Consider the following 15,297-nt stretch of genomic DNA (forward strand, 5'->3'; position numbering starts at 1 on the left):
CAATAGAATGGACTTTTTCAAATATTGTGAACTTTATTTAACTTTAAAGTATAGCCTAAATATGCACTTAGCTTACATCTATATTGCATGTTCTCCCACTGTTGACATGGGCTTAAATGGCTGTAGTGTTTAAAGGGGGTCCAATACCACAAGCGGCGCTCGGAAACGCAGCATTCATTTTTAGAATTCAAAACATAGATTTCTACAAGGGTACACACACCAGCGCCGCTACTCTGCGGCTGTACACAGCGCCCAGCCACGACTTAAGACACTGTTCATATTTCTGCCGCGCCACAGAGCGCCATCTGAATAGCTTCATTTCAAATAGCATGCGAATGTGCGCCTGGTGTGCGATACTTTTAACTGTCATGTGCGCACCATGTCGCGGCACTTCCGGTGTGCTACCTGCTTAAGTGAGTGTGTGTGAATGAGAGATGTATAGGTAGTTGGCGGTTCATTAGGCTGTGGCGACCCCTGGTAAATTAGCTACTAAGCTGACATAAAATAAATAAATAAATAAATAAATATATATATATATATATATATATATATATATATATATATATATATATATATATATATATATATATATATATATAATAAACATTAAGCATCTGTCTGATATGTGTTCTTTAAAAAATGTCCAATGTTATATATTGTTCAATTGTGGGCTCTGCTAAACAGGATAAGAAGAGACTATTATTAACTATTATTCTTTTTCATTATTCAAATGTCTCAGTAAAATGCCTACAAACTTGTAAAACTGATCTGAGATCAGGTATAAATTGTGAAAGCTGTTCAGTGATTCGCCACTAGAGGGCGATCATAATGAAGCCATGTCATTCATTGGGATTTAATGGTAATTAATTTGTTGACTGAAAACCACTAATTCAAAACATAAGACGTGCAAATAACACTAGTTAGGGTTCAGTCACACTGAATGCGCTTTTGGTTTTAAAAGTGCTTGCCACAGCACTCAGAAATAAGTTTTAAAAAGTGCAGCGCCCCCCCAAAATAAACCTAAATAACAAAATATATTAATCTGGAGCTGTTTCATTGTAACCAGTTAAATGGACAGTAATATTTTATTATTATTTACAAAAGAAAAAAAAATAGTATACACTAGCAGCAAATACATTAGCAAACATTCTTTTTTTTTTGGCTTAGTTCCTTTATTAATCTGGGGTCGCCACAGCGGAATGAACCGCCAACTCATCCAGCACGTTTCACACAGCGGATACCCTTCCAACCGCAACCCATCCCTGGGAAACATCCACACACACAGTTCAGCTTTTTAAAGTAATAGCTATTATAAAGAAATAGAATCAAGCTATCAAATCTCAATGGTTTCTTCACTGTATAACTTGCACATTCTGATTAAAGTGCAGTGAATGATTCTCTCATTTACATTTTTTTGTTTGATTACATTGAATAACAGGTGTGCCACTTTAAAAATGCACTCATCTAACGCTATAATGAAAGCATTCGATTGCTTTAACTTTTTGTGCTGATTTAGGACAAAATTACTTGTTTAAAAAAAAAAACACCCACCAAGATCAACATCTTCAGATATTATTATTAATTATGTGTATATATGTCTGTTCAAACACGCACCCAAAACCGACTTTCGCTGTGCTTCAAATTGCTTGTGCAGAATCCGTTTGGTTTGTTTATCACTATAGAGCGCGTCAGCTGACAGTCACGCACTGCTATATGACTATTTTGAGGATTGTATAGGAGGGGGGATGCCACCTGTAAGGAAAAGGAAGGGAATCCTGCCGTTTTTATTTTTTATTTCAAAGTGTTTTCATGTCTAAATAAAACGAAAGTACAGATTCACATTTTAGAGCAAGGGGTGGCCCCTGGTGGTTCGGTGGTATGGGTTGTGCGACCCTTCATGGAAAGATTGAAATTACGGAAGAAATATGGGAAAATACCTTTACAGGATGATAGCGGGATAGAACTGTAAAATACGGGAGAATCCCGGGAAAAACGGGAGGGTTGACAGGTATGGCCCCGCCTCCAACACCTTCTGATTGGTCCACTGCTTTGGGACTGACAGTGATGAACTGCACAGGAATGTTGAAGATCTTTCAACTTGACACAGTGTCCAAAAAAACACAGCGCTTCAAAATATGTGAGATGCGAGAGTAACGGTCACACACATCCAACAAGCAAGTGTTTACATTGAAAAACCATGGAAAAATAACTTGTTGGAGAGAAAAAAACATTCTGTATGCCATCTTCAGGCCCATACTGAAGATATAAAGTCATCTATCCGTAATTTTATGGTTTATTTCCAGCAGCTAGAGTGCCGAAAATAAACGTAAAATAACAACCGTTAAATTACAGAAATTTACTGTAAAATAACGGATATTAAATCATCGAAATTTACCAGAAATTTTAATTTAAGCAAAATTCTGTAATTTAATATCCATTATTTTACACTATGTTTCTGTAATTTAACAGCTGTTATTTTCATTTTTTTCCCGGTACCCTAGCTGCCAGAAATAAACCGAAAAATTACAGATTTTTTTTTTACAGTGGCAGAGGGTGATGAGATAAACAGCGTATTTAAATATTTGTGTGAACTGCCCCTTTAAGGCAGGTCCAGCATGTTTCTGATCTCCAGCTCTCTCTGTGTCCTTTGGTGAATTTCTCGGATCGCTGCAACAACAATGCGCATCACAGGCTCCGCCTCTTCCTGTGTCCGCACGCACACCAGCTGCAGGAAGACGCTCCGGTCGGGCATTGCGTGAAACACCAGTTCAGCGGCGCGCTGCACCAGCCAGGGATGATGAGGAGCCAGAACCTCCAGGTAGGCCTCGCGACACAGCTCACCGAAGCTCCGCCCCTCACGCTCAGTCCCCAGTTTCTCCAGCAGCAGCTGTAACCACAGCAATGAACGATGAAGGCGGAGCAACGTCCGACTCCCAGAGGGCGTCTGTTGGTCAAAGGAGACCACGCCCCTCTGCAGCTCCGCCTCCAGCATCGAATGCACAGAATGGTAGGCGTGGCCAGGGGGCGGGGCTTCATGCTGAGCACCATACATCATACTGTTGCTAGCGGTAACACTGTGTCTGGTGGATTCCTCCAGTGAGAGCTGTCGGATGAGCGCGATCTTCTCTTCAACTTTATGAGTGAAAAATCCCACCAGAGGACCCAGAGCCTCCATGAACCTGCAGCACAGGACACAACATCACACCACAAGCACAGTTCCACATTCATCAACATGTCTGATTCAGAGCACTTTGCTCCGTGCTGTTTTTTGTTATTTAGTTGTAATTTTTTGGTAATTATTTTAATTATTAATGTTTTTGTTTGTGTTTATACCATAGACTGTAAAATATATGGACGGAGTGTTCTTGATGTCACCCATAGGTTTCTGAAGAGCGCAAAAGAAGCCACAAGTAGGCGCGGCCAACCGTCGCCATTTTGCTCGCGCGTCATCACACCCACGGCGGGACACCAAACAAGGGCAAAGAGGCGGAGAGTGGGCGGAGCTACAGACACCTGCTGGCTGTTTGCTTGGACCTGGTTCAGAAACACTTTACTTTGGGATAACGCTCAATACTTTATCACCTGCGACTCGTTTGTGTTCTGACCACTTGTGCTTGGTTGTACACTATATCAATAAAGTGTTTAGACTTTTAAAAACACTGCTGTAATAAACTGAGCCACTAAACATTGTTCTTATGACGTTTTCCTACAGGAGAAAAACGCGAATTACTTCCAAACACTTCACATATAGTCTGTGTTAGTTAATGCAGGACTATTGATGAAATCCAGCGTATGACAACACTTCAGATGACTGTTCTAGAGCCTGCAGCTAAACAACCTGTCAGATTCTGAAGTGCATTACAGCTCTAAATATAAATATAAACGATAAATGATCTTAAATAAAACAAATACATGTATAGAGATGGTATATAAGTATATAACTTTACTCACATGGGAAACGGAGGCCACGTGAATGGTTTGTGAGCACAATTAAGTGCACTCAGCATGCCATGCCATCTAATAATTGTGGGAAACAAGTCCAAAAGGCAGTTGACTGTGTAAAGCCACATAAAACAACACAGAAATACGATAAATATGCCGAGTTCAGTGGCTAATCTGCAGGATTCAGCTGAGGTGACGTGACGGCGACCAACGAGACCTAACTGTCAATCAAGTGGCCACGCCCTTAATTATGCAAACTTAATATAACTTAATATAAAGGAAACGGATGAGTTATAAAAATATTCACCCCCTCACAGTTGTCATGAAGAGTAATATTAGCTGTATTAATAAAAATCTTTCTTTGTAGCAGGCTGTAAACACCTTTTTTTCTGCTGTAAAGTTGGCCATTCTAACAGTGCGCTCAATTAAACTTTGCTTTATTATGGAGCCAGGACTAGCGGAATTTCGATGAATTGCAGTTTCAGTAACTTCCGTATTGGCCTCCCGAGGGAGAGCGGGAGGTTGCCGCTTGGTGTATACCCGTTTTACAGTGATGCCAAAGATGAAGCATTTTTGTTTCCTTATAGCAGTGGTTCTCAAAGTGGGGGTCGGGTCCCCCTGGGGGTTTGCAAGACTTTAGCCCAGGTGTGGGCAAACTTTTTAGAACCGAGGGCCAAGTTTTGCAAACCAAGTGAAGGCCACAAGTCAAATCCTTCAAAAAATAACTTTTATTTATATTTACTTATTATTCATCAAAAAACAATAAAATAATCCCGTATAAAATATAATAATATAAATAAAAATACTAATAATATTAATGTAATAATTTTTACAGTGGAGAATAGAAAAGATACTGTCTAATAGAAAAAAATCTCATATTAAAACAATAAAAATAATTCCTAAAGTTTACTATTCAGTCAAATTTACAATAACCTAATGTGCACTGCTTTTAGAATATACAGATCAGTCATCATAACACTCGATAAAACCACAAATCTTTGATAAAGACATTTTTAAAGTGGATGTGTGCATGCCAAATATATTCTATGACATAAATTTACACATTTAACCAGCAACTATTATAGAATTTGAGTCAAATTCACAACAATCTCATTTGAGCTTGTATTAATATGCTCATATCAACCATAAAACTATGATAAAACTGAAGAAGAATCTTAGTCTTTGTTATTCCAGGTCATGTTATTATGAGTGTGTTAATGTGAACAATGAGCCTGCTCCCCTCTCTTCGCAAGGGTGTCAAAGTCTGGAGTCTGCTATGGCAAAAATGTGAGGCGCAGCAGGCAGGGAAGACGTGAGGCGCGTAGGGCACATAAGCAGTGCGCAAAACCCTCGCGGCCAGTAGTAAACCTCTCAACACATAGCACGTTCGGTGTGATCGGCCCCTTAGGTTGGAGTCTTGTAGCAATACTTTCTTGCCATATTAGACCTCCTGCTTTCTGTCCGATATTGGTGAAGAAGTATTTTGTTGTCGATTCTTCCTTAAACTGCCTTACTAATTTTTTCAGTGAGTAATGGTCGAGTGCATTTTAATATCCAAGAGTGTGTTCTAATTCTACTGGTTGCGCTAACTTTACCACGTGCAATGCTGCCATCACATGGCGTTCACTTGTATTGCATCATTACTAATTCTGAACCAACCGTTACTCTGAAGCAGCATTTTAAAAACTCCCTTGCAGGCCGGATGAAAGTGTTCAGCGGGTTGCATATGACCCGCAGGCTATAGTTTGCCCACCTTTGCCCCTTTCACACATACAGACCTTTCCGGGAAATTACCGGAATTTATCGGTAAATTCATAAAAGCGCTGTTCACACACCCATTGCAAAATAATAGTAAACTCTGACATCATTAACCAGAAATGAGCTCTAAACAGCTGCGCTTGTGTTCGTAAACATTTGACTACATTACAAACTCTGTGGATGATCAGTATTGTGAACAACATCGATGAAGATATAAGGGGAACACTTTCGAATGTCGAGATGTCATTGATATGTGTGTGTGCTGGCGCTCACGGGCTGTTTCTCTGGCACACGCGACGCGTCAAGCAACTGAAGGAAGCAGAGCTTGAAGGTAAACAAACAACAGCTTATCATAAGCATCCTATCGATAATTACTTACACCATTGGCGTTAAGATGAACATAGAAACAATATCTGACTAACATCGAGCCGTCAAATGTGTCTGGAAAAATATTCAAGGGCTTTTATTCTCATAAACAACGCGGACGTGAATGCGTCTGACTGTTCTGATTGGCTAAAGTAGACGTCTCACTAATAATATATTTTTAGTAAATAAATAATTTATATATTTTTATATAATTAAATTAAACTATTAGAACTATCATATTTTATCCATAACTTGCAGAATATAAAAAATAGGGCTAATTATTTTTAAACTTATAATATATCCAATATATACTTAATATTTAATAAAAACACATGCAAATAAAAAGTCATCAGCCTTTTTTTTTTCCATTGGATTGCGACCCCTGGGGTTATTATGCTAAATAAAAATCACAGCAATTGCGTTAGGTGCTACAGATTGATTTTACGGTACAAATGTCAAACTTTAATGCCTTTATGGCACTCGCATACAATAAAAAAAGGCTCCTGGGACTTCTAGAGTGAGTTCAGTCCTCCGGTTTGTTTCTCAATTTGCGTTCTTCAGCGATCTTCCCTCCTCGTGTTCTCGTGGAACGTCATCATCACTTCCAATACTCAAGACCGCAAGAACAGAGGACGCATAAAGCTTTCCAGATGTGTTCTTGATATTGAGGACGCATCAATGCAGACTTAAGCACCGAACTCGCTTGAGAAGTCCCAGAAGTCATTGCGACTGGAGGTGGGAAGCGCAGCATTTTGTATAGATTTATTATTAAAGTTCTGAGGTATACCTTATTTATCTCAGGAGTTTCCCTAAATGAAACGGTGAACTACCATGGACATCGTAATAAAGACTTAAACACATTAAGGGTGTTTATTTGCTGAAATTCATATTAAAATCTGTGCTATTTATATTGTGCAGAGTATATTTGTAAGATCTTTATGCAGAGTACATATTTTGGAAAGGGGAAAAACAATAAATCGTTGTATGAATGCTGTAATGTTTAAATAATTTTCATTTAAAACGCATGAAGGTCATGTGACCATCACGAAGAACGCAGCATCTCATTTCTTACAGGACGCATTCTCTGTTCTTGCGGTCTCCGGAGTTCGTTCTTTCGAGCTAGCAAGATCGGTCTTCACAAGAATGCAAGTGCGTTCTCTGCGTTCTTGGAATTGAGAAACAGCTCAAGTCTGCATGGGTGCGTCCTCGATATCAAGAACACATCCGGGAAGTTTCACACGTCCTCAGTTATTGTGGTCTTGAGTATTGGAACAGAACTGTAGCAGTTGATGATGATGTTACATGAGAATACGAGGACGCGAGATCGCTAAACAGCGCATGAGAAACAGCCCTGTAAATGTTGATTTTGTGACTTTTGAAAGAAAATAAAAAGAAGAACCATTTCTTTAGATTTCCTACTTGATCAGCTCCTCCCAGCAGAGCAGGTATGGGTCCAGCAGCACGTCAGAGGCGGGGCCGAGGGCGGAGTTTAGATGCAGGAGGAGGCGGGACACCTGGAACTTCTGTCCGTTACACTCCCTGATTAAGTCACTTGCTCTAAGCTCCTCCGGAATGGAAGCATGATCCACCTGGACAATGCAAGTGTGTGAAATCAAAATGTGAAATGTTTATTTTGCTAGCACACATTGTTATTCTTAAGGTGAATAATTCATCTGTGCAAGATAATCCAGTTTAAAGTCCACATGAACCGGAAGATGCGACTGTTATTGTTTCGTACTGTGATGCAGTTTCTAGAGAAACTATATTAAACGATACAACAGTGGGCGTGGCTTGTTTTTTCTACTGCGAGCTGATAGGATCTAGTGAAGTAGGCGTTTCATTCAGAAAGATGGTGAAAAGGGTTTGTGGAGAGTTATTACAACCTAACAGACTCCTCCTCCTCCTCACCATTTCTGCTTGTTGTCAAAACTGACAGCTGGAGGGGCGTGGTTAAGTGTGTTAGCCCCGCCCAATTCCTAAAACATTCATAATCTGACAAAGTAACAGAAAAAAAACAAGAAGTGCATTATTAGATTGCAGTTAAAGATTAGAAGGGCAAACTATTTTTGTTCTTGATGACATGCACAGAAGAATTGAACAGCACAAAACTAGCAGTGTGAGCTAACAAAATCAATATGGTGAGTGTTGATTTCTTGGGGACTTTAAGAAAGTTTCATTAATTTTCAGTCAAGGTCTAAACCAGTGGTCACCAAACTTGTTCCTGGAGGGCCGGTGTCCTGCAGGTTTTACCTCCAACCCTAATCAAACACTCTTATTCTAATCAAGCTCTTACTAGGTATACTTGAAACACCCAGGTAGGTGTGTTGTAGCAAGTTGGAGCTAAACCCTGCAGGGACACCGGCCCTCCAGGAACGAGATTGGTGACCCCTGGTCTAAACAATTGCTACTGCACTTGGATTGGCTCCTTCTTTGTTGATGCTTTAGCCACAATATTCTTAACCACGCCCATCTTACCATGATGCAAAGAGAAAGCCCCACCCCTACTCAATATTCCACTTCAGTTGGAAGTACATCAACATTCTGAAATAAAAGTCTCAGCAACTTCCTGTTCACGCAAACAAACTTAAACAACAACATGTAGCGCTCCTAGCCATGTTTTTAGTTATTCCCCTGTAATCTCTCCTTTATTTATTAATATTTTTTAATAACGCAAGTACAAACCCTATATTCAACAAACAGATAAATATGTTAGTGAGGTTACAAAGTTCAACAATAGGAACAAAAAAATGAGAAAAGGGAAAACAAGTTAAATAAAAAAGAAAACGAATAGACAAATAAGGGTCTTAATAAGGTAGCAAAAACAATACCAAGGCATGTGAACGTTTTCGGGCATTTCTCTTGAAATAAAGAGACTTCAAAAAAAATCTTCAGGTCATTTCTGTTATGATCACCAGTGACGTAGCTTTCATGGATCACTGGAGAAACTACATAACTACGTACTAAACTACATACGCCATCATCCACTCCACCCACACACCAGTTCCAGATCAACCCTTAATTACACACACACAGCTGCAGTCCATCATCACTGATTACATGGACTATATAGACACCATAAACTCACTTATAATAATGATTCTTACATTTATATAGCACTTTTTTGGACACTCAAAGCACTTTACACATTGTTTGGGAGGGGGGGGGGTATATATAGCAGCCATATTTCACCAGAGCACACACCAGCTGATTGGTGGAGAGGAGACAGAGTGATGAAGCCAATATGGGGAGAGTTAGGAGACCATGATAGGCAGAGGCCAGTGGGCAAATTTGGCCAGGATGCCAGGGGTTAAACCCCTACTATTTTATAGGATATAAGGACATACTGGGATTTTTTAACAACCACAGAGAGTCAGGACCTCAGTTTAACATCTCACTCATCTCAGTTTAACACATAGACAGGGGCGCCACCCTTGTGTAAACTCTGTCCACCCCTGTGGCCACCCCAATATGATCGTTGCTGATATTATTAATTTAAATGTATTTACTTAAATTCACAATACTTCAATAAATAAATGAATAAATAAAATGCAGCCACTAAATTATTGTGGATTGATCAGCGCCACTCACGAAGCTGATTCACTGAGATTGCACACTTTTTATTAAGAAATTATTATTTTTGAAATGAAAAAGTTGTGTTTTATCTGAATGAAAACCGCAAATCCAAAATAAATAGATAGATGCTGTAACATGAAATTAGCTCATTTTATGAATATTAATAATCAACAATAACGGTTTATTCTTAGTTATTAATATTCCGGCTTAAGCTTCAGCCAATTTGGTCAAACAAGCATATGATTGTATATGATCATGCTCGCGCGACCGAGCGGATTCCCAGATTATGAATATTAATTATCAACAATAACGAATTATTATTAATCATTAATATTCCGGATCAATTTATTGTTAATTTGACCAAACAAACACAAGCAGAGCCGCCGCTCTTCCGAGCGGACACGGTAATCTATTCATTTAGAAAAAGGGAATTTAATTGCTACTTCTTGTGAAGTAGATTAATCATTCAAAAGTATTAAATAACTTATAATAGCTAGGCAGGGGAATCTGTATTACAGTGACATTTTCTCGTGAGGCAAACAATACAAATCATTTGATTATAATGGAATTTATTGACTAGTCAGACGAATAACGAACAAACAAACATTAAACACAGAACAAAAAGGGAAACCACGTGGAGACATCGGGTCTATAGAACGTGTAACAACAAAGAGAAATAGTAAAGCTAGGAAATAGAGGCTTCAGATAAAAGAGTGACAAAACTTTCAGTTCCACACGCACCATTAAGGACCACCAAGATTATCCAAAAAAAAAAACAACTTTTTTGCTAAAAGGGGCACAGCTTATTCGCATAACTAAAATCACCTTCATGTGTGGAGGTCCCTCTTATGAGAGTCTCTTTTCCGTCGTGATGAAAACTCGTTTTGATGTCCTTCTTGATGCGTGGAGTTTGTAATGCAGTTCGGACGAACACGATCGCAAACTTTAAACTGAGTTTACTTTGCCGGAAAATAAAGAAAGCGTTACGGGAAAAAGTCCATGCGGCTTAGAAAGCCACGTGGCCCTTAAAGGGACCACGTTTGATGGGTTCTTTGTTAGGACCTTCTCTTTCTGCCCAGATGTTTGTCGGGAAAGTCTGCTTATACCTGCGGGTCACGTGACAACCCGTACAGCATTCTGACCAATGATTTCGGGGGAAAGTTTGCGCGCGAACCTTCCTTTGTCTCGAGGCTGCTCGTATGCAAATTTGAGTGTCCGCCTAAAGCATGCGGACAGGCATTTAATACAGGGCTTTAAAGAATAAAGCAATGCGAGTTATGGTCTCGATCTACGCATCATGTGTTGTAAGATGTCAGCAGAAACCCATCGGTACCAAACATGGGGGGGTTTAAAAGTACATCAACATAATTTTTCATATCCTTACAATATTTATGCTTTACAAAGGCCTAAAGGGAACATGCATACAGGTTATAAGAGAGGTTACACAGGTAAGAAAAGTCAGAAATGAGATACAAAGTTTACAAAACATAACACTTTAGTTTTGTGCTGGTTCAGGATTTGATGAGTTCATTTTTTTTCTGTCGGGACAGCCTTGTGTGTGTGTGTGTGTGTGTGTGTGTGTGTGTGTGTATTTGGGCAGGAATGTCTTTGAAGCTCCAGACTCAGTAATCCAGGGACACTGGAGAGATAAAGTCTGTCGGGGGTACCCAGACTTTTTGGAGCCAGGAGTCGTAAAACCCTCCTGTCGACGAAAGCCAGACCATGATAAAATCAATAAGTAATTTTATCTGTGGACTGTACGCTACAGATGCATTTTGAAATCTGCTTTTCAAAATCTAGTTTACTTAGCAACTACATTATTTTGCTGGTTGACTTAAAAGGGCCAAAAATCTTATTGATTTTGTGGGTGTATTTTGCAAATAGGTACAGGAATATGTTTTATCATTGTGGCTCACAAAGGAGCATGGATAAATGATATTAGGGTCTGTATAGCAAGCGTGTGTACATAGTAATGCCTTTGTTCAGTTTGTTTATTTGTTTGGTTTATTAATTCATTCATTAATCTTCATTAATATTAGACATGGCATATATTGTATGTTATACAAGAATTAACTTACCTGAAAGAGGTTTTAGACTAAATATTGATTTTTATTTGGTTTGCACTTGTACTTGCGGAATAAATTACGATATTTCAAGAGTAATTATTGGAATTCAATAAAACTTCATTATTTATTTTACCAAAAACAAAAATAAAACATTACTCTTCATTCACAATATATACAAAATTTATAATTTTTTGTGTGCCACCCCAAGATTTGTTGTGGCCTTACTTGGCCACCCCTAAGAAATTTTTCTGGGGGCGCCACTGAGTAAAGAGTCCCCATCACTATACTGGGGCATAAGGACCCACACAGACAGCAGGTTGGGCGCCCCCTGCTGGCCTCACTAACACCACTTCTGCCAACAACCTAGCTTTCCCATGTGGTCTCCCATCCAGATCAATGACTGTAAAAAATATGGACGACGCGACAGCCCTTTTTCCCATTGAACGCCTTGAGGGCAAAACGCCTGCTTGACGGGCACAAACTGTCGCAAAAGACTGCTGAAATTGGAGCCAGACATGCGCAGAAGGACTGTCTGATGGAGCCAGAGGAGGAGCCGCGATAATGAGCGGAGTCGAGCTTCCAACCAAACGCTTTATGTAAAATCAACCACGCCCCCCGAACTGCTCAGCATGCGTTTGCTGTCATATCAACACAAATGGATGTAATAACGTTAACAAATATGAGGGTTTTATATATTCAATCGCGCCAGCTCCAGGCCGCAGAGCATAACCTACTCGCGGCGTCGCGGGCTGATTCCGGCTCACATGCGGCAGCGCCTGCTCGCTCGGCCGCCGCATCTGGCTCGATTGACTCGGACTGGAATCGGGCAGTGAGTCCAGGCATCCGGAGTAGGTCCAGCAGAGGTAACGTTAGTCAGTCTGAGCTCTAAGAGATAAGTCTCCGGCAGGCGAGAATCTAGCCGGAACTGTGTTTTGCTATCTGGGTGGCTAGGCGTGTATCAGCAAACTAATAAAGCCCGAAAAAAGCCCTGACCTTAGCGAATAAACAGTGTTCCACCAGGATCATGTATGTCAGAAACTATAGTTTACTGCTGAACTCATTTTGTCATGGTAAAATAACACAGAAATCGAATAATAACATTTCAGTCTACTTCAGTCTCCTGCCGAAGCTCAGACGTGCTGCTTTGAGAAACTGTCAATCACAGCTGTCAATCACGATGACACGCCCAGCATTAAATTACTGCTAAAAACAAACTGTTTACAAAAATGAAGATCTGCACCTATTTCAGCACAATAACCAGTGCCTTAATCCACCAGAACTATCTTTTGGGACATTTTATTGCAAGTGTAATATTTTTTTTTATTTGGGCTCAAGTCTCCTTCATTAACACGGAGGAGGCGGGCTTTATGACTTGTACTGCAGCCAGCCCCCAGGGGGCGATCTAACGGCCGAAACCTTCACTCAAACGTAGGCTTGCGGCACACTTGATCCAGATACTAACTGGGTGACCATGTGAGAGTTGTAAAGAGCTAGCTGTGGGCATCCAGTGCTGAGTCTTGTTTTATGGGGTACCCTGCCTTCTCACCATTCTTTATAATAAATACGCTGCATTTGGAACCTCATCACTGTTGCCATCCCAGCATCCTTACAATTTTTCCGTCCCTTAAAGTAGGGTTTCAACTATCACCTTTCAAAATGTGCATCTATAAATGTAGTGTTTACATTGAATAATTCGATTATTTATCAAAAGGTCTAGATCACCGTCTTTCAACCTATAGCTTTAATTCAACGCCAGACCACAGTTATAAGTCCTGAGATCTCACCTGTTTGGCAGATTTGTACGCACTCAAACAAGGCCTCCATGAATCCTCACAACCCTGGACTGTCCCTTGAGCTGCGGAGAAAAGGAAAACAGTAGAAGTTACTGTGTTTGCGTGTTATTAGTGACGCTGAAGGTGCTGATGTAGGGGATAGTTGTGACACTAATCAAGTGTTTTGGGTTTATTTATGATTGTGAATTGCATCATGGGAAGTGGATCTCTGCTCTGGCTACTTTTGATGTTGTAAAGTCAACTCTACAGTTCAACAAAGTCACTTTTATTGAGATTTTAATCATTTGAAATAATAATAGAATGTATGAGAATTAATATATAGAGGGGCAGCACGGTGGCGCAATGGGTAGCACAATCGCCTCACAGCAAGAAGGTCACTTGCTTAAGCCCCAGCTAGGCCAGTTGGCATTTCTGTGTGGAGTTTGCATGTTCTCCCCGTGTTGGGTTTCCTCCGAGTGCTCAGATTTCCACCACAAATCCCCCCCCAAAAAATGCGGTATAGGTGAATTGGGTAAGCTAAATAGTCAGTAGTGTATAGCTGCATCCCAAATGGCACACTATACACTCATGCACTATGTACTTATGCACTTACAACAGGATAGTATATGTATGTAGTGTCGTCCCAAATGACATTCTAATGGTTTTTCTACTAAGCGGAAATTCAAACCGTTTTCCTGATGACGTTTGACGGTCGCCAAATTAGTGAAATAAACGAACGAATGATCAAATAATACCTCCCGTGAGTATAACCGCATTCACCATCGGGAGGCGCTATAATCACTCTCGTAGGAGAATTCTGCTTTCACCATCCAAAATAAATAAAGTTATCCAACATGTGCGCCCGATAGCTCCGCCCCTTCCGCTACTCGAGCAAACCTGCGGTCGTTGAGGGCGTGAAGTGTCCATCATTACACACTTCATTTTAGCGGCTGAATGAGTGATCATCCGGGTAATTAAAGTGCTCTTATTATTTTGAGAGTTTTCATGGTGAAACCACAACTTGCACTGTTTATACTACAAAATGGCGTAGAATAGTGCATAAGTATACGATTTGGGACACGCTTTAGTGTGTGAATGGTGGATATGAGTGTTTCCTTAATGGGCGGTTCATTCTGCTGTGGCGACCCCAGATTAATAAACGGACTAAGCTGATAAGAAAATGAACGAATGAGTATGAATTGTACCATAATAAACAACATCAAATCCAGACAGCTTATCACTTCAAGCTAAAAAAAAAAAAAAAGTTAATAAAAGTCACTTTTTCAAACGTTCAAGGTTAAAAGTTGTTGGACGACAGATCAAGCTCCAAAAATGCAATTCAAAAGCAGAAATAAATGGGGGAAATAAAAACATGAATTACAATGTACGGCTACTTGATGGACATTATCTACAGCGTGTTCAGTAGTTGAAGCTGATGCACATTAGCACACACTGCTAACACACCAATGAGTGGCAGATTTAACCAATAAGCAAGGTAAGCAGCCGCTTAGGGTGCCCAGGACATCTGAGGGCCCCCAATAAATATCTAGAAGTGTAAATTATATATATAAAACATGCTGGATAAGTTGGCAGTTCATTCCGCTGTGGCGACCCCGGATTAATAAAGGGACTAAGCCAACAAGAATATGAATGAATGAATGAATATATATATATTGTTATATAACATCATATTTTGTATAGTGAGAGTCAAACAGGTAAATTTTTTACATCATTAAATCTAATTTAATATAGAATAAAACAATATTTTTATAATAATGTAATGTTATGTAATTATAATATTATACAATAAAATATCTACC

The 15,297-nt window shown here is 39.8% G+C and overlaps 2 protein-coding genes across 3 annotated transcripts in view; both read right to left on the reverse strand.

The window, feature by feature from the left end:
- The window catches only part of tfr2 (transferrin receptor 2), a 1,009,002-nt gene that overhangs the window by 812,451 nt on the left and 181,254 nt on the right, over positions 1-15,297 (reverse strand). The gene's annotated exons all lie outside the window — the stretch shown is intronic.
- gltpd2a (glycolipid transfer protein domain containing 2a) overlaps positions 1,777-15,297 on the reverse strand; it is a 14,193-nt gene continuing 672 nt past the window's right edge. The window contains exons 2-4 of one of the 2 annotated variants that reach the window (XM_087307920.1): positions 13,490-13,560; positions 7,486-7,655; positions 1,777-3,179 (exon numbers count right to left, since the gene is read on the reverse strand). In XM_087307920.1, the coding sequence (XP_087164046.1) occupies positions 2,600-3,179; positions 7,486-7,655; positions 13,490-13,560 (821 nt within the window). In that variant the 3' untranslated portion in view covers positions 1,777-2,599. Of the gene's footprint in view, positions 3,180-7,465; positions 7,656-13,489; positions 13,561-15,297 lie in introns of those variants that run through there. The other variant, XM_087307921.1, reaches the window with a different exon arrangement.

This window comes from Danio rerio, chromosome 23 (assembly GCF_052040795.2).
Source record: "Danio rerio strain M-AB ecotype USA chromosome 23, GRCz13ab, whole genome shotgun sequence".
NCBI classification, from domain to species: Eukaryota; Metazoa; Chordata; class Actinopteri; order Cypriniformes; family Danionidae; genus Danio; species Danio rerio.